Source organism: Pollachius pollachius (genome assembly GCF_949987615.1).
Source record: "Pollachius pollachius genome assembly, chromosome: 10".
In the NCBI taxonomy this organism is placed as follows: Eukaryota; Metazoa; Chordata; class Actinopteri; order Gadiformes; family Gadidae; genus Pollachius; species Pollachius pollachius.
Window position 1 is genome coordinate 16,195,627 of NC_136943.1, and position 24,511 is coordinate 16,220,137.

The window sequence follows — 24,511 nt, forward strand, 5'->3', positions numbered from 1 at the left end:
AGCGTCAGTGGGTCCCCCCCCTATAGGGGGTGGGACTAGTGCTTGTAGTCTTAAGAGAATCCTCCCCTCTTACACTTCCTGTTTAGAATAACGCAAAAATCGTCATATTGCGTCATTTAAAACAGGAAGTGTTAGAGATCAATACGGATCTCTCCGGTCTCAGGGGAAAATAAGGGAATGATGCACGACCATTTAAAAATATGAGTGGGTTTCTAACGATACAAAGCTTAATGGAAATGGGTGAAGTTTCTCTTTAATTGTGAATGCTCAGTCAAAGACGAGAAATCCTAAAGTCAAACTCATAAAGTCTGTTTATTATTTTCACAATTCATGATATAAGGCTGATCTAACATATATTAGCGCATTTAATCAAGATTAGGGGATATTCTATGGTCGCAATAGAAAACATAATTCATGATTTGTAAACATTTGCAAATATAAAATACAGTTGGATTGTTAAGTGTATAATCATTTGTTTATATTCAAAACGGTTAAACCCACTTTGTGGATAATCTCAATTACAGACGCCAGCAAGTAAAGCAAAAAAAGTTAAAAAGAACTGTGTGCATGTTAAACTGTAACCGCTACCACGATACTCTAAAGTGATGTAATCGCCAATTCAAATAAGTGCCAGTTAATTTCCCTTTACATGCAAACTTGCCATGTGTTGGTAATAAACTATCCAGAAACAATCGTTACTAATCAATAAGAAACGGTTGCACTAGGTTGGTCGTGATAGCGGTACCCGGTATTGTAACAGCTTGTAAATTTCTAAATACCAATGTTATGTGATTGGCAGCAATGATTAAACCTAGGCTTGACATAATTACACAGTGGAATGAGGAGAAGTGATGGTTTCCAGACAAGTTGGTGCTACTTCAGAGGAGAGAAGCTGCAAGGAAACATGAGCTTATTGCTTTGGGAGTGTAGATGGGCCACGCTCTCCCTCACTGGAGAGAAGAATGAATGACACACAACCAGAAAAAAGCATGTAAGTTGAACGTCCATTCAAAACCCAGTTCATAATATTTTGTCGGAGCCCCATTAAAACATCTTGTGTTTTTTAAACAAGACAATTAAGGGTAAGACAATCACCAGCTATCTCGGCATATCTCTATCAATCCCATTCCATTTAAATTGAAAAAAAGATTTGAGAATAATCTAAAAGGCCTCCATTATGAAGTACTTTATTGTAACACTTTGTAGGCTACGTATCAAAACAAAAACATTCAAACTATGAAAACTAGCCTAAGGGAAGCGCAATTCTTCCTATTTAACACAGTATAAACCATTGTATATTATATAACAAAAGATATAGCAGCTATCCTGATTAGCACCGACCTGCAGCCACCACCCTGGCGTCCTCGTGGGCTTTATGGCGGACGGCAGCGCGATGGTCTGGACTCTCGTACCACCACAAGGCGTGAACTGACCACACAGGACGCAGAGATGAACCAAACAGCAGAATACAGATCGTTCATGTGTTCATGGACAAGTTCACAGGAAGGGTGACCTTAGCCAAGTTTTCACCAAAACGACCCTTAACTTTTAGTTCCAGGAACTACATTGCAAGGGACTAAAAGGCTCCTTCAGCCCCTTGTTGTATGTGTTTCCACAGCGGTGTAAAGACCCATGCAGGCCAGGCACATTAAGGTCTTCTTACATCAGGCACGTATCGAATAAAGGATTGTTAGCACTGGTAAACCCAGTTATGTGCCCTGTGGACTACCTTAACAGTAATGTAGGCAATATATAGTAGAATGATTTTTTTGTCATATTTGTTGAAATTATCTCTACACCCTGAAAGCAATTAATGAATCAAATCCCCTGACAAAAAAAAACAGAACAAAATCCTGTCTTTGGCTCTGGCCCGTCCAATCTAATATAATCTAATACATTTGCACAGACGTGTGGACTTGGTCCACACGGTTCGGTCAAATCCAAGGTCCGGTCAGATCCAATTTAATCTTTAAGAGCCCATCCAAGAATGCTTTTCTTGGATGGGCTCTTAAAGATTAAATTGGATTTGACCGGACCTGAGCGTTTGCCCACAGCTCACCTCTGTTGAGCGGCCCGAACTCGCTGTGGAAGACCCCCACCAGGTGGCCGTAGCCGGGGGTCGCACGGGCGTACACTGACGCCTGTAACGCCTCGCCCCACACCGCGGGGCCCCCTGGCTTCATCTGGAAGGAGGCCAGCTCATACGCCCCTAAAGGCACACACACACACTTAATACAATGAAACTCATTTCCCCTGTATCCCAATATTTCACTTTAGTATGTATTATTATGTCTTTTTTTATGTAGTCAAATCCAACATGACACTTGGTCTAAGGTAGAATATTCAAGCGTTGATGCAAGTATACTGTTCTATATACGCATACAACCATTTCACATATGCCAGTCTCTGCTGTGCGGTCATCAATAAAAATCAACAACTACGTTGATCTTTTCACTTGACTATAAGGAAGGGTTGACAATCTTCTATGGACAATCATGGAATTTAAGACTTTATTTAAGATTGAACCGAACCATGTTGTTTCGTTAAATAATGAAATACCGCCACCAAGTGGCTACATGTAGACATTACACACCGCCCTCCTTGGGTGGGCTCTGGATCTGGCTCCAGGGGACCAGGTAGGTGACCTCGTTGTCCTGGGTGGTCAGCATGGGGATGGCTTTAGAGATGTACTCCCCAAGCCACTGGGGTTCCTGAGACAGAGCTGCCCGCACACCTGCCCGCTGAGAAAAACTGTCTGGGAAGAAAAATTACGGACACTAAAATTACTAGTGATGGTGGAGAGAGTTCCTACTACACAGTGGTGAATAGGGCGTCGATCTGCTTGTTCATTCAGCGTGATTTCAACATCACACCCGCTGGTAAACTAGGGGCTCTTCAAGCCCTGGAATTCGGCATCTATATTTCACATGAACAATTCTAACTTCATACTGAACAAGCCCTCTAAACAATCCTATTCACAACCAGTCTGGTTTGTTTTGTTAAAGTGTGACTTCACTCAACAAAGTGTCTCTTTGTTTAGTTAAGGCACAAACTGAAATTCTGACCCAGAGTCTGCATTCAGCTGCTGTGCCAAAGTTGAAGGCTACTCTGCGGCCTATAGCATAAGTAAACAAACCTTATCAGTGACACAAATGGCCCTACAGCAGAATTCACCGTTTAATATCATTGTGTCTTTTAATCAAGGCCATTTCTCGGGCCTCGCTTGCCCTACTCTCACCGCTTCATATAGATATTCTTTCGCTTTATGAACCCTCTAGAGCAGGGGATCTCAACCACCGGACCATTGGCCACCAGGCTGCAGAGATTTAGAAATAAAGAAAAATAACTATGCTTATTGCATACTGTTAACAGACGCTCAACACGCTCATCTTTGTTTTTATTGGCTTGATGATTCCTATGAGTATATCATAGTCGTGTTGTTAGACTGTTAACAATTGTATAAAACTATGTTTTCATTCTTAATAACGGTCCTACAGTAGCTGTGTTCATTCGATTAAGTTAGGCAGGCATATAATGGTTCCCCCCCCCCCCCCCCCCCCCCCCCCCCATTCATACCGGGCCCAGGAAATATTTCAAATATGCATACCGGACCTCAGTAATAAAAATGTTGAGGAACCCTGCTCCAGACACTACTTTAGACCTTTTAGGATCAATTGGGATCTAAGATAATTGTTCACAGAGCAAAAACTGGATCCAGCTACTATTCTTTTATCAAAACGTCTTTGTAACAACTTGACTTGACTTGTCCATATCGAACTGACAGTTCTACATAAATCTTATATATCTTGTGCACAGTGTTGTGCCTGAACGCGTTCATTGAACATAGTTCATGAACTCGTTCTTATTTTGGGTGAACTGAACGTACTGTATTACTGCCTGACGAACGTTACTGTGAACTCGTTCATTCTGGTGTCTGTGAACGGCACGCTCACTCGGTTTAACTTCGTTCAATAGGGGGGTCATTTGTTAATCAACACGGCGGATGCGCGCGCAGATCGCCGTGTTGTTTGACCGGTTGCCATGGTAATCTCCGTGCGGTTAATTTGCAGTTGCGGTGTTGCCATCTTATTGTAACATTAAACTATAATCGGAAAATGCAGTTATATGCTATAGACCCTATAGTATCTGTCGTATAAAGGCTGGGACGAATTTCAAATTATAAATATGTACACTTTATGTTGGAAGTATAGACCGGCGCGATTCCCATTGAAACGAATGGCACGGTGGTTATTCTTCAAAACGAGAGCTGTTAAATTGTGGAAAATGAATTTAACTGTAATCAGACAACGCGGTTATATGCTATAGACCCTAGAGTATCTGTGTTTTAAAGGCTGAGACGAATTTCGAATTATAAATATGTACAATCCATAACGTTAGCTCTCTGGCTCATAGTTCAGCGGACTAGAATACCTCATAGAATCATTGCTTGTTGGCCGAAAACGGAAAGGGGGGGTGTTCACGTTTGGTTGTAGCCTTTTCGCTCGGTTCTCCTTCTCATCAATAGGGCTAGACCCGAGTGAAAAGACTACAACCAAACACCCCCCCTTTCCGTTTCCGGTTAACGAGCGCTGAGTCTTCCAACAGAAATCAATGGGATTTACAAAATGTGCAATAAAACACGATAGAAACTGTATTAAGCTACGATACTTGATTCAACCACTCTATTTCATCCTAGACAAACCTCAAAAGGGGGCTCAATGTTCCAAATTTCAGAAAAAACGAATAGCTCACAGCAACATATTGAAAAAAAGAACTATGAACTAATTCATTTTTTGGAACTGTGAACTTTGTTCAAAATTTTGAATTATGAACGTTTAACTGAACTAGTTCATTTTCTAATTTGTGAACTGAACTTTGAACTAGTTCACGTAGAAAGTGAACTTTCCCAACACTGCTTGTGCAACCCTCCTTCTCTCGGTCCTCACCATACTTCCAGATATGAAAGACTTGGTTGAGGCCTCCATACTCCACACTCCAGTAGCCAAGGAGCTCAGAGTGAGCCGTTCGCAGGTGGATCTTCTCGTTGGTCAGCTTGAGGAAGGCCGAGTTCTGGTCCGGACGGATAAAGTATGTTCGGAACTCGTAAAAGGTACCGTGTTGCTGCTGGGGCCCCGTTGAGAACAGCGCCCGCTGCTAGGGGAGGAAGAGCAGGAGGAAATGTGATAACATGCACGGGGTGTGTGCGTGTGCGTGTGTGTTCTATCTTTTGATTTATTTAAAATCATTCAAAACGTCCAAAGTCAGATGAAATTACAGAAACGTTTATGTTATATGTGCATGCCTCATGGTAGTTCAACGTTCATTTTAATATATACACAGCAGCCGCTCACCTTTGAACTTCTCCTGTATAAAGATCATTCTCACTCAAAGTTCACCGCATAACAACGTTCACCAAAAACAAATTCCATAAGTGTGAATCCGTATAAATCTTAGATGTACACATTGACGTGAAACAAAGTTAGTTAATAACCGTTAGTTCCTACTTTATCGCATAAAAAGTGGCATTTCAGTTACAATCGGCCAGCTTTTTAAACCGATAGTTATAGGCATTATACTGCACATTATAAAACTCACCACCACACCGGACGTTGCAGCACAAACGCGTCCCGTTTTGCCTGACAAGCGGCACAGTGCGTTCCGAAGCATTTTGATGAATGAGTGGCAGAGCTTTAAAAAGTTTCCAACTATCGGAAGTCAAACCCAATGACAGTTCGGGACACGCGGAAAACAAGTTAAAGCTTGACGTCACTGTACAATGTGCATCTCGATTTTTCCTTTTTTTTATGAAATGATATACATGCTCTTAGATTATTTATTAGTGACGAAACATTAAATAATCGTCGTTATATATATAATGCATACAGTAATCGATTCTATAAAATATATTTAACAGAATAAGTCTGTTTATAGAAGGTAAATAAACGTCACAATTACGTCACATCCGACCAGGATATCAGTTGCTACTCTTCACGTGCGTCTTTATTTTTATTTGCGAAGGTTGAATTGATGTCCATTTTGTGTTGATGTCTGCAGCCCAAGACCGTTGGATTACATTGTAAAGATGTACCCGTTTCAGGTCGCGTTGCGTCAACTTGTATCGTCTAGATGTCGCCGTTATCTATATGTAGTTTGTCTGTCTGGGAGACCCAGTAGAAGGGATGCTCATGTGCTTTCTGCGGGCCATATATCCACTTGCATTACTCGGGAAGAACTTTTTCATAACACACAAACCTCCAGATTATTTTACAGTACACGGGGGTCAAGGGTTTCCCATTTGGACAGCCAAAGGGGATCCGTTTTGCACAGTTTTACAACCACGGTGGACCCAGAGAAGGAAGAAGAGTTTGTGTTTTTAGATGATGGTGAATTGGTTGATGAAGAACCCCGAGATGAATTACAGACTGTACTCAAAGAGCTCCAAAGGATCGCGTCACCCAAGGCTCCCAACGATATATCTTTACCACGATCATTGTCTGACAAAAGTCAACACAGAGGTCTAGAGATGCAGCTGAGGTCCCTGCAAACAGCTACGAAACAGGTCAACCTGGACTCTCTTGTTCAATTCCACGACATAAACTACCCACTGGATGAGGGCATCAGTAAAAAGGCCAAGAGTGAGAAGAAGAAAGTTGCGAGGGGTGAGCACAAGGTCCACGGCACCCCTGACTCAGACCAGCCCGTCAGCAGCACCTGTTGTTCGGGCTGCGGCGCTGTTCTACACTGCACAGCCCCGGAGGTTGCAGGATACCTGCCCAGCGAGAAGTTTAAGGTACTTACTCGTGAGGACCGGTTGAAAAACTCTGTGTGTCAACGCTGTTACCTCCTCGTCCACCACCAGAAGGCACTGACCGTCGAGATGTCAAAGGAGGATTACAGGAATGTAGTCCGGGGCATCAAGTCCCACAAGGCTCTGGTTCTACTCATAGTCGACCTCCTGGATCTTCCTGACTCCATTGTTCCGGATATAACCGACCTTGTAGGAAGAAACAAGCATATTGTCGTTTTGGGCAACAAGATAGACTTGCTTCCTAAAGACGCTGACAACTATCTGCAGCGAATCAAACGCCAGCTTTCTCAGTACTGCAACGAAGCTGGCATCGGTGAAAACATCAAAGATGTGCACCTTATCAGTGCCAAGACAGGATACGGTATTGAGAACCTGATCAGCTCCCTCCAGAGGTCTTGGAAGTACAAGGGCGATGTGTATCTAGTGGGGACGGCAAATGCTGGGAAATCCACCCTCTTTAACACACTACTAGACTCTGACTACTGCAAGTCCAAGGGCACTGATGTCATCCACAAGGCCACCATCTCCCCCTGGCCAGGTGAGGAGGTGGGAGGGGCTGTTCAGCTGGTCATCACAACCACTTTCATGCTCTCTCCCTTTTAGTATTTTCATATGAGGCTCTGCTCAACCTCCCTATGCGTAAGACAACAGCTGAATGCTGCCTTGTTTGAAAGCAGTTTTAATCAAGGCTTGTAAAAAAGGCCCCTTATGAACTATAATAACTGGAATATAAGCTGGAATAGTGCCAATAACTGGAGTCGATCTATTGATAATATAGTGCACATCTGGATGGGGAGGGGAATCAAAACAGGGGTCCTTTGACATTCTAAGCACTCCTATTGGTCAGTCGATCAAATAAATGTGTAGTTATGGCTCCTCCCGGGGGCGGGGCAAAAGCCAGTCTGTTTGACAAGGCTGCTCAGTGTGTTGTGTACCACAGTAGTTACAGTATTCCCTGAAGGGATGCTCTCTAAAGAGTCCAGCCCAGAAAGACTCTTTGTTCCGCTGCCATCAGGAGGTCTGAATGGAAGAGATGAATGTTGTTAGGGGGGAGAACTGTATCCTCAGTTCTGTGGATACAGAACTGTGTTTCCTCATTTAAGGCTGTTGGTTAGGTTTTATATGGGATACACATTTTTCTATCTATGACCTACTTTGAATTCGAATGCAGGCATTATTGTTAAGAAATATCTGTGAGCTTGATCCTATAGAACCAGATGGATTTGAACAAATTTTGAATCTGCACACAATAAATACAATGGAAAAGGGAAACTAATATCTCCATTTCATAAAGAGAGCCAGACTAGCAGTCTCTTCAGGTGACAAGGTGACATCAAACAATAGCAAAAAAACGTTTTGAAACATTGGCGTCTGTCGTCATCCAAAGATGAATTGTAAACCCATCGACTGATCCAAACGTTTTCCCTTCTGCCGTGTGCCCATGCTCCCTTCCCCTGCTGTTCTCCTGTGGTGGGTCTCAGGCACCACTCTGAACCTGCTGAAGTTCCCGATCATCAACCCCACGCCGTACCGCCTGTTCCGCCGCCAGGAGCGCCTGGAGAAGGACTCCCAGCAGAGCGAGGAAGACCTGGCCCCTGAAGAGCTGAGGAGACTGCAGACATTCAGCAAGCAGGGTTACCTCATGGGTAAGAAAGAGAACCCCTCGCTCCACCACACAGCCATACCCACAGGCATCTATCTGTATAAGACGTGTTATTCCAGCCTTGCCTGTGAATTATCCTGTGTGTGTACGTGTACATTTTCTATGCAAATATCCTGACATTGGAGAGTTACCCAAACCCAGAGTCAAATCCTGTCACGTAAAGCCAAATCATGCATTGTGGTTTTGAAGACTACTCTAACATCAAATCATAAATGTACGTTTATAAATAAGCCTCACGGTGGTCTTCCCACGTGCATCCCTTGCTGGTGTGGTTAGGTCGCATCGGGAGGACCTTCCGAGTGGACCCAGTCCCCAAGAGGGAAGAGATCCAGTTTGACCCTGACAGTCTAGCCTATGGGGAATACGGTGTGGAAGAGGAGACAACCACAGGTAAAACCAACCAAACAGCTCTGAGATGAAGTACTCTGCCCAAGGGCTAGTTTATTCTTGGTATTTTAATTTTTCCGATCTATGTTGGCCATTTATTCTCAGAGCCCCCTCCGGTGAAGGAGGTGGAGTTCTCGCACAATGAGCTGAAAGACGCCCACTGGCTATTCGACACGCCAGGCATCATGAAGGAGCACGATGTGAGGCCCCTCCCCTTCTTGTTGACACATGATCTTCCTTTATACCCCTGAAAAAGTTGTTTAATTTACTACTAAGTTAGTCGAAATCTGGCAAAAAGATGCTTCCAGTTTTACATTTTGACAGCTATGTTCTCTGGAAATCTCTGAACATAATCCCTGAAACGTTTTTTCTGTGTATGCTTCTCTCTCTTGGCTGTCCCTCTGTCTGTCTCTCTGTATCTTTGGGCCTTGCTCTGCCTGTCTCTCTCGTCTGTTGTGTCAGGTGCTTGGTCTTCTGACTGACCCGGAGGTGAAGGCGGTGGTACCCAGGCAGGCTATCGTGCCCCGGACCTTCGTCCTGAAGCCAGGCACGGTACTCTTCCTGGGGGCCTTGGGGAGAATCGACTACCTCCAGGTACCCTCCTGCTTGGTTCAAATCAGACAAACAAATGCATGCACTCTCGCAAATACACAAAAACTCAAGCTGTGATATTGTCTGGGAATTATTAATCATAACTATAATATACTATAATTTACAAATTATGTAAACCTTGTTTGTATAATTACTAATCAATTGAAAAGGAATTTGTATACATTCTCCTTGGACCTAGAGATACCTCCCTTCCTTTTCTCTATTTTAAAGGTGTTGAAATAGTTTGCCACTGTAGCCACAAAGTCTGATACTTAAACCATGGCAATCAACTGGCTTCTTTGATCAGATTCCTTTAACTGTCTTGCAGACATGTTCACTTCACCCATAGTGTATTGCAATTTAATTACGTGTTTCCTACCATAGCTGCCTTCAGCCATTCGTTCATCTTATTTCTCATTTGTCCCTTCCCCATTTTTTTTTTTTTTTCTGATTTGCTCAAATATGTATCTGTTTGACTCAAATTAAGCCATCTGGGCTACTGTTCAATATATAAATAATACCAGTAATACTAACACTGACCAGCGATATACATTGTGGGGTTCTGTGTTCTCAGGGTGAGAAGTCCTGTTGGTTTACTGTGGTGGCGTCCAATGAGCTTCCTGTCCACCTCACCAGCCTGGACCGGGCCGACGCCCTCTACCAGAAACACGCAGGGAACGTCCTACTGGGGGTCTGTCTGTCTGCTTGTCTGACTTCCCTTTGTCTGTATGTCTTTCTTTCCCTCTGTCTTTCTCTCTCCATGTCCGTCAGTCTCTCTCTGGCTTTGGGTAGAGCAGCATGTCTCACAGCACGGCCCTCCATTTGAAATAATGCTTAATCTATAGCTACAAGTCAACATGCGTGTTTGGGCCATTTCGGTGTCCATTGCGTTTAATATTTCTCCCGACATATTTCTCAGGTTCCAATGGGCGGGGAGGAGCGCATGAAGAGCTTTCCCCCACTGGTGTCCCAGGACTTCACCCTCAAGGGTCTAGGGTACCTCCAAGCCACGGCCGACATCAAGATGTCCTCTGCAGGTGACCAAACGCAACCCTACACGTGAACTACTAAGTGCTGCTGCTGCTTCCGCAAGCAGTCATTAGTAAACTGAGGTGGGCGTTTCTGGAGGGTGTGGGATGACTGAGTGTTGACATAGTAATTGGAGTGAATCAAAATATATCAAGTATAAGTATTCATGCAAGTAAAGTGGTCTCGGTGGATGGCGCTCTGCATTACACTACTTTCTACCCCCAATTCTGTGTATGGATCAATAAAGTACCACGTTCTCGTGTATCTTTGTTGTAGGCTGGGTGGCGGTGACAGGGGTGGAAGGAGACCAGCTAATCCTAAGAGCGCACGCCCCGGGCACGTCCGGCCTCTCCCTGAGGACCCCCCCGCTGCTGCCCCACGTCGTCACGCTGAAGGGGGAGCGTGTCCGCAAGTCCTCGGCCTACAAGCCAAGGAAAAGCCCCGTCCTGAAGCTGGAGACCAAGCCGATGGCCGCGCAGGGAGCCAAGAGCATCCCGGCCAAAAAGAAGAAGAAGAAGAAGACGACGCAGAAAAAAGCTTCAGGGTATTGAAATGACATCCGAGATAACTCTCTCTCAAAAGAACCTCGCTGTGTGCAATGAGTACAATGTCGACTCGACTACTCTGTTAATGGGACTTGACTTAAGTGTTGAGCCGCCTCAGGTTGTAGTTATGTCTCTACTATGCCTCTTCCATCGTTGTCCTTGTGTTTTCCACAACTGCGGTCCGTCCTGAATGTCCGTTACATCTCATCTACGACTTTGACCAGATCGTTTCCTGTATTCCTTTATTCATCATCAAATCAAAATAAATACGAAACATTGACGAGATAAAAAGTGTACACATAAAGCTGCTTGAAAAAAAAAAAAGAGGCAAAGCGGTCATTTGCATTTAAACACCAAACTTTATTTAAAATATGTTTAGTCTTGGAACAGAAACGACCAAGGGGTTTTGTAACAAAGGAATCAAGTCAGAGTAGATACTTTACTTTGCTGGTGTAATTTTGAATCTACAGCTAAAATGTATTTTCAAATGTAGACATCAATGCCACAAATACATTAAGTGAACAATTGTTTAGAATCTCGTTACCAGGGCTTTTTCTATTGCGATAACAAGTTATATAATGGCACGTTTCATATGGCACTGCTGTGAAGATCCAGTGAGTTAATGGTTGAAGGATTTAGTTAAAGCCAAATCTCAACAAACATTCCTATCAAGCTGTATTTTGCTTCAAACTTCAACCTCATTTCATGTTAACTACACTTATGCAAAATATGTCATGTAAAGTACAACCAGCTTACTTAACCACAAGAAAAAAAGTTGAAAAAAGTTGATATTGGGCTGCAATAAAGCCAGTCTTATACAAACATATACACAGAACATAACATATAGCCTATTTGAATAGATCAAGTCAGAATTTATTTGCCAGTGTATCTAAAAGACAGTATTGCACATCAGTCTCCACAAACAAAACGGTAATGTTTTCCATTTGCTTCCAAGTTACATGCAACCTCTGAACAAATCATTACCTTCAGTATAATAAAAAAGTACCCCACTAGCTGGCTAGCTGTTAGTTATTAATATAACCGAAGCTTCAGCCATGCTGTGTTTTACTTGAGATTTTGGAGAGACCAACCATTCTTAAAAGAACCTTCCAGATGTTTGTCATCGTACTAGTTGTTAAACCGAAATGGAGACAGCTCCTCCAAAATAAAATTAAAAATAAACTACATAGTTGGACATGACTGGACAGCAAATCGAGTAAATGGCCTCTCAGCTTACCCGCTTAGCTACGCACATACACAAACACTACATTACAGATGATTGTCAAAGGCACTGGAAATGAACAGGAAAATACAAAGGACGATGATTGAATCTTTGGATTTCATAGCATAAAAAAAATCATGGTGAAATGACACGTAATGCCAGCAATACAGCTACTGTTTTCCCAACTGACAGAACAAAGGAAACCTCATTCATAACAAAAAAACATGTTTCTGCCCCATTATCTTGAATGTAAAGGAAATCTTAAGTACAAAGTCTGATTATCAAAGTATCAGATGATATCAGATGATGCGATTTCTATAGTTCTGAATACTGTAAAACAAAACAAACAGCTTCCTAGTAACTATTCTGTTAGTGAGGCTCATCGTTTATACCAAAAATATCATACAATTGATAAACTTAGACTGCAACTAATATAAGAGTTATTTGTGATTAACTAAAAGTCCAATCCATTTGGCCTCTGGATTTCATCTTACAGTAACAGCTTCAATGGGTTCAACCAACCGCGGAGGACATGAGCGTCTGGATGACGAACGTTTCATGATCTTGTAATTATCAAATTGCGTCTTCTTAATCCGTCCTTCGGTATGGCAGGTGGGGCAACACAGAGTGGGCTGGTCCTCACATGTACCGGCCCCCGTGGTAACCGAAAACAAACGGTGTGTGTTTCAGTTCATTTCAGTTTATTTCCCGGCTTTGGCCGGCGAAATAAACGTTGACCAGATGGCGGTTGACGTGGCGCCGGTACTCCACCTCCAAGGGGAAGGTGCGGTCGCAGAAGACGCACAGGTGACACTTGAGCTCGGTGGGCGTGGGGATCTCGTCGGTGGGCGTCTCCGGGTCGTTGGGCATCTTGCCCGACCCAGCCCCGGCGCTGTTCAGGCCAGAGTCCTCGCTGCCGCCCTCGGAGGCGCAGTCGCTGGCGTCGCTCGCCCCCTCGTGGCTGCTGTGGATCCCCTCGTCCTCCTCGGTGGGCCTTGGGAGCTCCAGGGACGGCCGTGGGGCTTTGGCGCCCGGCCGCCGGAAGGTAGGCGCGGGGACGCAGTCTGCGACGGCACAGGGGGTCTTCTCCTCTCCGGGGCCGGAGCCCGTGGACGGCACCTCGGTCGCTGCGGGGAGGTCCTTCTCCGGCGCTGGGGGAGCGGTTTCCTGTGGCGTTGTATCCTGTGGCGTTGTATCCTGTGGCGTTGTTCCCTGTGGCGTTGTTCCCTGTGGCGCCGTTTCCTGCGCAGCGGTCTTGTCTTCTGGCTGCGCCGGCCGGGGTTTTGTCAGCTTCTGCACGTTGCTAGAGTCTGGTTGGGGGTGGGTCACATCACTCTGGACCTCAGGAGAAGAGCTCTGGACGTCTGTACGGGGCGTCGAAGTGGCCCCGGTGACAGAGTCCAGCTCGTCTTTGGGGGAAGCGGGGGCTTCCTGTAGGATGGGCGTCTTCTTGTTAGTCTTCCTGGTCTTCTTCAGCTTCACCTCTTCTTTCTGCGGGGCTTGACACGGCTCTGTCGTCTCAGAAACTGTTTTAGAAAGGCCAGGTTTTGTGGCCGGCTTGTTGGCAGCGCTCGTTTTACACCTCTTGGGACTGGGGATTCCTGAGGTCAGGGTGGCAGCAGAATGCTTTGTCGAAAGGTCCAAGGCCTCTATTGCTCTCCGTTTCCCAACCTTGACCTTCCTCGCCTGCTGTTCCACTTCAGGTGACTCTTCTGGGCCATTCCCCACGGAAACATCCTCCACAGGTTTTCCACTCCCTTTGTCAGATTTCTTTGCTCCCGTCCTCCTGGACTGGAGCCTTTTCTTCGTCTTAACGTCAGCCTTCGGTTTATCGTCCTCCTGCTTCGCCTTCCTCACCTTTTCCATCCTCCTCTCCTTCTGGAGTTTCTTCATCTCCTCTATTGACCGCTGCAGTACGACCTGCTCTTCATTGGGGTTCGCCGGCTCGGTCGCCTCCGGGGCGTCCTGGATGCCCGGCTTCTCCTTCGGCAGCTGCTGCTTCTTCCTGGAGCTCCTCTTCACCTTGGGGTCACTGCTCTTCGGCGGCGATGCTGGTGACTCCGCCGGACCTCCCACAGCCGCAGTGCACTTCTCCTTAGTGTTCTCGCTGGCCCGGGCGACCTTCTTCTGCCTAGTCGTCACTTTCCTCATCGCCTTCTCCTTACCCTCCAGAGCGCCCTTGTCCTTGACCGCCGCTGCGGTCTTAGCCTTCCTCTGGACTCGGTCCGTCTCCCCATCGGTCACCACGACCTGCGCGTGGCCACCACTCTTCTTGGTGGACGAGGCGATCGGAGCCGGTGCTAGTTTGCTCCCGTACTCTTCGTCACTTTCAAAGTCGCCTCCGCTGCCGCCGTCGTCGTCATCTTCGTCGTCGTCCACGCCCCTCACCTTGTCGGACTTGCTGCGGCCCGAGGGGTCTGCGGAGTCCTCTCCCCCCTTCTTGACGCGGAGTTTGACCTTTGACACGTCGATGGGGATGTCGCAGCCCACGTGCCGGGACTTGATGTGGTACTGCAGGTTGCACTTCTTGGACGCGGCGTACTTGCAGAGGGGGCAGTGGAACTGTCGGGGGTTGAGGTGGAGCTCCACGTGCTTCTTGAAGTTGCTGCGATCAGCCGTCTTGTACAGGCAGTAGGGACAGGCCAGCGGCTTGGGGCCGTTGTGCACCTGTCGGGCGTGCCGCGTCACCTCGTGCTGATTGGCCGCCAGGTAGTTGCAAGTGTCACACTTGAACGGCCTCTCGCCTGTTCAGAGAAGAGATATGGGGATTCAATACAGGGTATGAACTGTGTTCAGCCTCTATAGCATTGGCTCCCAACCAATTGGAGATTTAATAAATATTTGACATTAATGATAAATATACCACATTTTTCACCATATTGCTCTACCCGAACAAGTAACACATTATCATTATTCTTATTATTATTATAACAAATTCAGTCGGATTTTGATTACCTGTATCCTTGCTAATCCTTTTTAGGGCGCACTCACACTAGGCCATCTGTACCGTGCCCAAGTCCGTTTCACAACCCCCCCCCCCCGCTGTGCGCTGGCCTGTGCTCACTAGGCAATCTCAACTGGGCCTGAGTACGGTTGCCTCTTCTACATACGTCATCACGTCGTAATATGTCAAGTGCCAAGTGTCCGCTGCTTAGTAGAACAACAACGGAGAACAACCCAGAGAACACAATTGCACTTTACTGACTTTGTTGCTTATGCACACATTGGTGGTTTATTGGGTTTCATTCTGTTGTAAATGCAACGGCTCTGCGGTTCCGGGGGGGGGAGGGCTTGGGTAGAGGTGTTGCCCTGAGACAACGCAGCGATATAATCATGAGCAGTTGACTTCTAACTTGAGAGAAAGTGAAATCCGCAAGCTGCTGATCATGTGAGAGAAGGTGATGTAGTTGTATTAAACAAAGACGTTGAAAGATGGTGCGATCTACGAGAGAGACGCAGAGGAACTGTCCTTACGAGGCTTTTGTCGGGATAAAAAACAAGTGTCACCAAAATAAAGAATATGTTGGCGTTTTTGCACTTGTAAATAGTTGGTAGCGTTTGTAGCCTACACTCAGGCGTGAAGTTATTCTTGCATGCGGGTGTCTTCATTCATAAAAAAATAAAACATTTGCGAGGGTGCAAATAATTATAAAGAGGTCTGGACTCCGTGCGCAGCCCCGCCTTCTCCAGTGAACCAAGAAAGCCTGCGCCGTGACGAACGGGACATTTTTGTTCAAAAACTCAACTTCACTACCGCACCAACGTGAACCGCTTGCCGTCATGTTTATTGTTTAATGGGAAAGAAGGGTCGCATGGACTATACGTCATCCAGCTCAGGTTGCGTAGCCGTGCGTTTGCGCGTGTCGGCTCATTAGCATCTGTACCGTGGCCTGAGCACACCTCTCCCAAGTGTGCTCAGGCCACGGAATTGAAGTGGACTTGGGTAGGGTTGGCGTGCTCACACTAGCCAAACGATCTAGACTTGAGCACGGTACAGGTGTGAAACGGACTTGGGCACGGTACAGATGGCCTAGTGTGAGTGCGCCCTTATACTCATTCCCAAAACTTTAATTGGATCTGACTCAATTTTTTGGTCAGGACTGTTGGTGAGCCTTAGCCCCATTATGGTTAGGAACCACTGTCTATGATCAACAGGGACAGTCAATCACACATGTAGGAGGAACACAGGCAGGGGGACGAAGCCAAACATGGAGGGAGGTTGCTCAAACACTCAGAATATCACAAGAATGCAGTGTGTGTGTGTGTGTGTATCTGTATGTTTACCATACTTATCCCACATCAACTGTTTCCAGCGAGGGCAACAAAGGACACAAAAAGTTAAAGTATTAAAATACTGATTGTTATTCTAAATGGACAATTACTACTACTACTCTGATTAATTATACTGTTCTTTTTGATTTGATCATAAACTTTTATTAAGAAAGAAAATAAAAAAAACTGCTAATAAACGATTTACCAACTTACCACAAATACTACAATATTAAATAGGAAAGTTATTTAAGGGGTTCGTGTCGAAAGTTACTTTAACAGAGGTTACGAACCATCTACGACCATATGTCTATAGCTATCGTAGCGAAGAGAGAAGACCAATGGGAGCAGATATTTCACCTGAATGGGTCCTCATGTGTCGGGTCAGGTGAGTCTTCTGGGAACTGGAGTAGTCACAGTAGGGACAACGGAACGGACGCATTCCTGGGTCACACACACACACACACACACACACACACACACAAAGATTTCAATACACAAAGAGACAAACAACAAGTAGTATTGACCAAGAGTTTCAGGAGTACCCAACGAACCATAAATATCATTGTTAATTAATCTTTGTTACCCCCTCTAATTATTCATTGATTCCTTTTCGACAGTGTAAACTTATCTTTTTAACACTAAGTGCATTCTTAAAGAACACCCAGGATGGAGTTGCAGAGGAGCAGCGGTCCGCCCAAGGCTCACCTGTGTGTTTTCGTATGTGCTGGATGTAGTTGCTTTTGCGGTCTGAGAAATAGGAGCATTGGTCGCAGGTGTGGAGCTTGCTGGGAAAGTGATTACGCAGATGTTTCCGCCAGTGGTACTGGCTTACGGTGGTGTATGGACATAGAGTGCACTTGAAAACCCTAAAGGATTGTGAGAAACAACACATCAACATGAGCAGTGAACTGAGTTTGGCCCAGAATAAAATAAAGTTCTTCCATAATTGTTCAGCAGTGACCTCAGTTGACCCCAGTTGATAATTAGAGTAAATCATTTTCATGACTACAATGAACAACACACTTCCAATTCCCGAGGGGAACCTTGAGACTCACTTCAATACCAAAGTGAGTTTCAGGTGACCAGGCCAAGGTATTTTCAAGGCGTTTCCCCCCCCCCCTACCTTTGGTCCTCCCCCTCCTTGCTGTGGTGCTTGAGGTGGGCGACGTAGTGGTCGTAGCGGTTGGTGTTGTAGCCGCACCTCTCGCAGCGGATCACCCCCTTGCTGTCCCCCATGTCCCCCCCACCGGCCTCTGCCCTCCCTGCCTCCGACAGCGGCACGGGTCCCCCTGCCTCCACGCCCTTGGCCTTGCTGCGGCCCTCCACGCGGTTCAACACCATCCTCTTGCTGACGGCGTGGGTGCCCAGGTGCTCCACAAACTCCTCCTCGTTCTCCGCCTGGTAGTTGCAGGGCTTGCAGTGGAAGGGCTTCTTCTTCTTGGCGCTCTCCACCACGGCGGCGTGGCTACTCTTGCGTTTGGCGGCGGCAGAAGCTTCCGCCGTGTCGGGGGCACTCGGCTCCTGCGGTTTGGAAAGATCCTTGACGGCGTCGCCGTCCTCTTCCGAGTCTTTGGTTTCCTCCTTCTCCTCCTCCTCCTCTTCCTCCGCTGCCTCGTGGTCGTCCTGGATTTTGTTCCTAGGGGCTGGGGTCCAAACCCGTGGTCCGGGGGAATCCACGTACTCCACGATGCAGAACTCCACCCGGTTCTGCTGGTCGTAGCTGTATCTGCCGAGGATCACTGCTCGTTAGAATGGTTGAATGGTACGAGTAGTCATCTCTTTATACCTTTACATTTTTACGCATAGCAGAGAAGTGAAACGTGAGGCAGATAGCAATCAAGGCACAGACATTGAACATTTGGGGAAGCTCCAAAAAGAAGTTACAGGAATCTCATCTCCAATACGACAATTTTTTTCGGTAAAAGAACGAAAAGTAGAAACTTGCTTGACAGTATCTACCTTGCCCAGCAGTTTGTGAAATAAAAACAACATCTCTGTGAATCCCCCACTCTACCTCACGCTCTCTCCCTCGCTGTCCGAGTAGGTGCAGCCAACAGTCTTCAGCTCCACCATGTCCTTCTCCTCCGCCAGCCCGTCGCAGCTGGCCCCGTCCTCCACCGCACTTTCCATGCCCCCCACCTCTGTGGCCGCGTTTGCCAGCATTACCAGCTGGGGCACGGGCAGGTTGTTCCCGGGCAGCTCACTCAGGCTGGGGCCTTCACCCTCCATCATCTCCCCCCCAACCGAGAACACACCCGCGGGGAACATGGCACGGGTGGCCATGCTAGAGAAAAGAGGTGCTCTGCCTCTAGGTTATGATATGGTAGTAGAGGTGGTGGTGGTGATGGGCCACCCAGGGATACAAAGTCACCACCACGGCTACATAAAAGAATAAGAGAGAAAGAGAGTCATAATGGGTTGATGAGGTTTTTAAATACTGTAAACTCCAGTAAACAGGTACTTTCCTTAAAAATATTCATACTTAAGATTTAATAGAGCAAAAAAGGCCAATACCGAAGGATGACAGTTTTTGAATATTCCATAACATATAAATGTTCTAGCTTTTTTTCTTATGAACTATAAACAGGTTAATGTCAAGTTGTACATTTTTAGTGCACATATTGGCCATGCAGCAAGACAGTTGAAAGATCAAATGAATCAATCCATCAGTGAGGCAATTCATTGTTTTATAAGACTAACATGCGGCTCCCCTGCCCCCTCTATCTGTCTGTACGCCTGCCTAGAAATACACAGTGTGGGCACGGCCATTTTGGAACAGCACCACAACTTCATCGACAGCGCCCAGAAATGGGAACGCCAAGCAGTAGGAACAAAGTGTACACGTTTCCGTGCTGATTTAATATAGGGAAAAACAATACATACACAACTTATAATAAATAATAAATAAAAAATATTTGAAAAAAAAATGCATAAAAGAGATAGTAAAGTTGTATACTTAAATGTTAGCACGAATGTAAAACTAAAAATTTATTTCAGTTTGACCATGTAGTTATTTAGTCATTAGCTTTGCGAGCATTGTGACTTGAAAACAAGTTTTAGTTCTCGACAAAAGTCTCTCATTGACTTTAAACAAGCTTTAACTTTCGGCCAGGCGAAAATTATCCAAGTATGCGCCTTTAAGTATATGTGTTTCAAATGCAATCACAATTTACACAAACTTTTAAGGCTTGCATTAATGTGAAAATAACGACGAATAAACAAATCCTAGTCGCTGTCCAGCACGGAGAGGCCATTGCCTCGCTGAGAACTTTAGCCACAAAAACTTTCTTTCCGGAAGCACGATCTGCGCGTCAAACGCAGTGCTCAGACTCTCGGGAATCTCAAAAAGACGCGATACTCCGAAAACAGATCATTAAACTAGTATATTACACTGGGCCGAGCTCGATTCGGTCCTTAAACATCTGTTGGGCGAGTGTGATCACTGGTGCTGAACTCGGGCTATAATCAGCCCTGGACAGCGCCTCGCTCGCCTTTTCTCACCAACACCCGACACCCCCTCCTCCCCGCACACAACTGCCTCCATTTTCCAAACTATTATTCTTCAAGTTGAGACAGTTCCTTCAGCGTCGATCAAAAACTTAGACAAGAGATCGCTTTTATCTGATGGCCCACTTACCCGTTATTTTGATTGAATCTCTTAAATTCTTCTCGTCAACAACGCTTTTCCACGGACGAAACAAAGCAGAAAGTGTCGGGGGAAGTTTCCGCACATTCCTCCACTAGTCTTCCGAGCGTAGCGGGACGGTGACGTCAGCACGCAACCGTCAGCGTGTGTGTGGGGGTGCGCGCGCGTGTACATACGATCTTTGACAATTATTATGCATCGTTATCCATTTAAGAAATTTTTAATAACTTTGCTTTAGTTGTCCTGTAGTTCCTTATCTCTATTTTCTCATTTGACAAATAAAAACTTTGAAGTAACCTTCGACGCCAATCCAGAAACGCTTTCCTTCGAAACGTTCGAAATGTTTGACAAGCATCAGTATTCATCATTTATTGCGCTGAAAATATATTTCTTTCTCTTCAACATTAATTATATTTTATGAATTAATTCGTACATCTCCCTATTTTTTCACCCCAACTATTGCAATAGTTGCCATTTACCACATGGATGTGCTCTTGAGCCATTAAATGTGCGCATGTGTGTGTGTGTGTGTGTGAGTGTGTGTGTGTGTGTGTGTGTGTGTGTGTGTGTGTGTGTGTGTTAACGTTTCTGTACTTTCATCTGACTTTGGAGTGGTTATAAGCAATGTTGGGTACATTACTTGAAAAAAGGAATTAGTTATAGTTACTCACTACTTGTTCCAAAAAGTAACTGAGTTAGTAACTAAATCACTATATAATAAAAGTAACTAGTTGCCAGGGAAAGTAACTATTTGCCTTACTGTAAGGCAAAAAGTATTTGTGGTGGTGGAGGTATCTGTGTTTTTGGCCACTAGCGTGCGTGTGTGTGTGCGTGTGTGTGTTTGTGTGTGTGTGTGTGTGTGTGTGTGTGTATGTATGTGGCGCGCGTGTCCTGGCTTGTGTGTAAAAACACTGGCTCCGATTGGTTATCATTAAACATGACTCTGCCTTAGCCAATCATAATCGCTTATCTCTTCGTTAACCTCCTCACTAGCAGTTTGTGCGTGGAGCCAGGGGTGTTTGTATACGCTTAATTTTATTCAATCAATTCATAGTAACGCACCGCATTTATCGTTCAGTAACGTTAATGGTGTTGTAACGACGGAAACATTAATTAGTTGGATTACCGCGTCACTGAAAAAATAACGGCGTTACCTAATGCCGTTATTTTAAATGGCGTAATTACAAACACTGGTTATTATAAGTGGTTACATCCATCAACGATGTCATACCTTTACATTTAAAATGTATTTAAAACACATAAATAATGTGTGTGTGTGTGTGTGTGTGTGTGTGTGTGTGTGTGTGTGTGTGTAACAAATGGCCCCAATAGTGACGCCCTTCCCTTCCTCTCGTACACCCGGAAGAAGCCCCTCGTCAGCAGCCATCAGATCGAACAGAGAGCCATATCAGACCCCGATGGCAGGATCTGGTTAACGTTTACTCTCCTCATGTAGTATTATTTTTTGGTCGACGGCAAATTAATCTAGAAGGCTCCAAAGACCAATGTCGTCGCTTTCGTTTTCGTTCCGATTTATTTTTTAGATAACCGTTATCTACCGAAACAGAATGGAAAGGACGAGCGCCTCCGCGAGCACTTTTAAGCAATACATAATCGATCGGTTTTAAAAACGTGTGTTGAGGGTTTAAAGTTGACTGAAAGTTGGCTGATTTGCAAACGCTTCGTCGGTCCAGGATAACTTTTTCTTTTAAGTATTTTTAGCTGGTACTTTCAAGATAGTTTCTCTCTACAGCACGAGACTACAAGTTACGCCGACTACTCGCCACGCCCCCTTCTTTCTTAAAGACGTATCGACCTCCAAGCGCGGTCAATCCTTCACTCACGGCCAGAAGGATGAGAGAGCCTGTGAATTTTAGTGGTATTCACAAAATATGCAAGTTGATCGTGTTGCTGTGTTTTCTCCACATTTCAGTGGTTTTTATTTTTTACGTTAAGTCGTTCGACATCCGACATGCGTTTATTCAAAAAGGGCAAACTTTTACCAGACGGAATTCAACTGCACGGCCGTACCCGGCCGCGACGAATGTCGTTTCAACAGCCAAAGGACTAGCAACCACAAACCATGAAAGGAACCAGGGGATCTCTTCAAATGAACAACTACCTGTTGCAGGCAGTCAACAGGCGATTGAGCTTGGGAAATGTCCCGAAACATCGCCACTCTTAGGTAAAGTCCCCACTGATCGCCGCTAATGTAATTGTGCATGATGTTCTTTGAGTCGAGAATGGCATGGGAAACTTGGCCCTTGAGTTTGCAAAGTCAGCCCCCCCCCCCCCCCCGTCACATGAGCGTGTCAAACAGATATATTTATTTTCCCCTCTATTTTGTAACACTATATTCGTCTACGATTAAGAGCATTAAAAGGGCCACAATTAAGTCAGTCTACCGCCCGTTTCTTTGATCAATGGCTCTATCTTCTTGCTACCTTCTCTTTGCTTTCTAGTTTTTTTGTTATGTAGCTGTCAGGGGGGCGCTATCAACCCCCCAGCCCCTCCATAACCCAAGAAAATGATTATTTACGTTCTCTCCCTGGCACACGTTTTGGTCAAGCCCAGTCACCTTACAGGTATAGCCCTTAATCATAGTCACACCGTTATAGGGTAGAATGGCATGATCGTGATTTAATTAGAATGTACTTGTTAGTATCGTGGAAATATTAATCAAAACTATAATATACAATTATAAACATTACATTAACCTTGTTTATATAATTACTAGTCAACCTAAAATGAACTGTTTACATTGTCCCTGGACCTGAAGATACCTCCCTTTCTCTCTAACTGAGAGATGTTAAGTCAGTCTACCGCATTGGCTACATTGCATTCCCAATGTAGCCACTCCGATACTCAGGCCTTGCCAATCGACTGACTTCTTTGTTGTGTCGATTCTTCTTTGTTGTTTAAAGGGCTCATGTCATGCCACCGCAGGTGCCCGTGTGATTAGCTGGTGCAAGCCGTTTGGCACAGGGAAGGAATGCTTTTCATAGTGACATCACCAGTGGGCGTGTCCACCTAGATGTACACTGGATAGATCTGTCTACCAGCCTACCCCAGTGGACTGTAGCAAACGTTGGTCATCGATCCTTCATCTATCTGGGTGGACACGCCCACTTGTGATTTCACTATGAAAATCATTCCTTCCCTGTGCCAAACGGCTTGTAATGGTGTGATCCAGATGCCTCAGACACTAGCCTTCCTAGTAGTAATTGGGGAAATCTCCCAGCTTTCTTGCGGCATTTCACGGAGGCACGCCCCTGTTGTGTGTGAAAGACTGACACGCACACGTGTTGCTTCAGAACGTACACTGCATTTCTTTACGTCAGACTCCTGTGTCGATCAACACTTCCTTGTTTTACAATGCGCGCGCATTACACGTCACGTCGCATCCCACCCCACAATAATCCCACAGTCTCTTAAAGGAACCGTAACCACTATTTAGCAACATACAGCAAACCCATGTATCACAGTGTGACCATGTTATTAGAACATAACATTATTAGAACATAACAGCCCCCTTTTGGAATTCTGAGAGTATACCGAGTTCAGTGATGACGCTCTCAACAAAAATGGCTCCGCTCGTAAAGAGATTTATTTTCTTTGTATTTGTACCAAAGACAAATGGGAACGCTATAAGTGCTCCAAGACCAGAAATTATGTCACAAGTGCAACTCGGAAGGCTGGTGTCGAGGCATCTGGATCACAGCATAACTGCTCCACCTGGTGGCATGACATGAGCCCTTTAACCTGGACCCTCCAGCCAATCCTAAACTCTCCAAGATGGTCACTCAGGCCCCGTCCACACGGAGCCGAAACGGGCGAAAACAATCCGGTTTCGTTTTATGCGGTTCAGGAATATCTCCGTAAAGATGAAGACGAAACCACATCGAGCTGTAGAAACGCTGTAGTAAATATTCAAGGCGCTGGTTCTCCACAGAAAAAAGTGGAGCGTATCAAGCCTGCGCGCATACAGCCTGCGCGCTGTATACAAACATTCAGTCAGGAGGAGATTCAACCTTTTCAATTGAGCAGAAATACTTTTTAATGTACAGTTAGTAATTAAATGTATCAAGGGGCTTTATTTAAAGCTACAAAAAGAATACAAATAAAATTATAAGTTAAAAATTAAACGCAACTCTGACGTCCCCCAGCTGGTGGGGGGCTAATGACGTCATCGTTTGCGTTTCAGGCGTCCACACGAATCCTAACACCAAACCGCATAGGGCCGGATAGATTTGAAACCACCTCCAAGGGTGGTTTCAGAAATGTGCGGTTTCGGGCAGCGGATTCGCCGGCTCTGTCTGGACGGTCGGCCAAAACGCACAAGACTTAT

General features: G+C 45.4%; 4 protein-coding genes across 5 annotated transcripts in view; 2 read left to right on the top strand and 2 right to left on the bottom strand.

Moving 5' to 3' along the window:
• Positions 1-313: 313 nt before the first annotated feature.
• Positions 314-5,736, bottom strand: nipsnap3a (nipsnap homolog 3A (C. elegans)). Of its 2 annotated transcripts, none has more exons than XM_079744516.1 (6): positions 5,596-5,736; positions 4,947-5,154; positions 2,594-2,755; positions 2,060-2,209; positions 1,342-1,428; positions 314-950 (listed from the first exon to the last, which is right to left on the bottom strand). In XM_079744516.1, the coding sequence occupies exons 1-6, from the start codon at positions 5,665-5,667 to the stop codon at positions 874-876; spliced, it is 756 nt and encodes a 251-aa protein (XP_079600642.1). In that variant the 5' UTR covers positions 5,668-5,736; the 3' UTR covers positions 314-873. The 2 variants fall into 2 exon arrangements, with proteins under 2 accessions (XP_079600642.1, XP_079600643.1); XM_079744517.1 differs by having other exon boundaries at positions 4,947-5,151; positions 5,596-5,714.
• Positions 5,737-6,019: 283 nt separating this feature from the next.
• noa1 (nitric oxide associated 1) lies at positions 6,020-11,360 on the top strand. The gene is made up of 8 exons (XM_079745007.1): positions 6,020-7,346; positions 8,290-8,454; positions 8,748-8,861; positions 8,964-9,058; positions 9,321-9,452; positions 10,024-10,140; positions 10,369-10,486; positions 10,755-11,360. The coding sequence occupies exons 1-8, from the start codon at positions 6,083-6,085 to the stop codon at positions 11,027-11,029; spliced, it is 2,280 nt and encodes a 759-aa protein (XP_079601133.1). The 5' UTR covers positions 6,020-6,082; the 3' UTR covers positions 11,030-11,360.
• A 20-nt stretch (positions 11,361-11,380) lies between these two features.
• rest (RE1-silencing transcription factor) lies at positions 11,381-20,302 on the bottom strand. Its single transcript, XM_079745006.1, is given in 7 exon segments — positions 11,381-12,967; positions 12,969-14,989; positions 16,875-16,958; positions 17,223-17,383; positions 17,641-18,243; positions 18,532-18,896; positions 20,155-20,302. Coding segments are annotated over 6 exon segments (3,159 nt in total). The 5' UTR covers positions 18,801-18,896; positions 20,155-20,302; the 3' UTR covers positions 11,381-12,946.
• A 1,239-nt stretch (positions 20,303-21,541) lies between these two features.
• The window catches only part of b4galt1l (DP-Gal:betaGlcNAc beta 1,4- galactosyltransferase, polypeptide 1, like), a 32,552-nt gene continuing 29,582 nt past the window's right edge, over positions 21,542-24,511 (top strand). Inside the window, exon 1 of the mRNA XM_079745442.1 lies at positions 21,542-22,348. Within this exon, the coding sequence (XP_079601568.1) occupies positions 22,018-22,348 (331 nt within the window). The 5' untranslated portion in view covers positions 21,542-22,017. The remainder of the gene's footprint in view (positions 22,349-24,511) is intronic.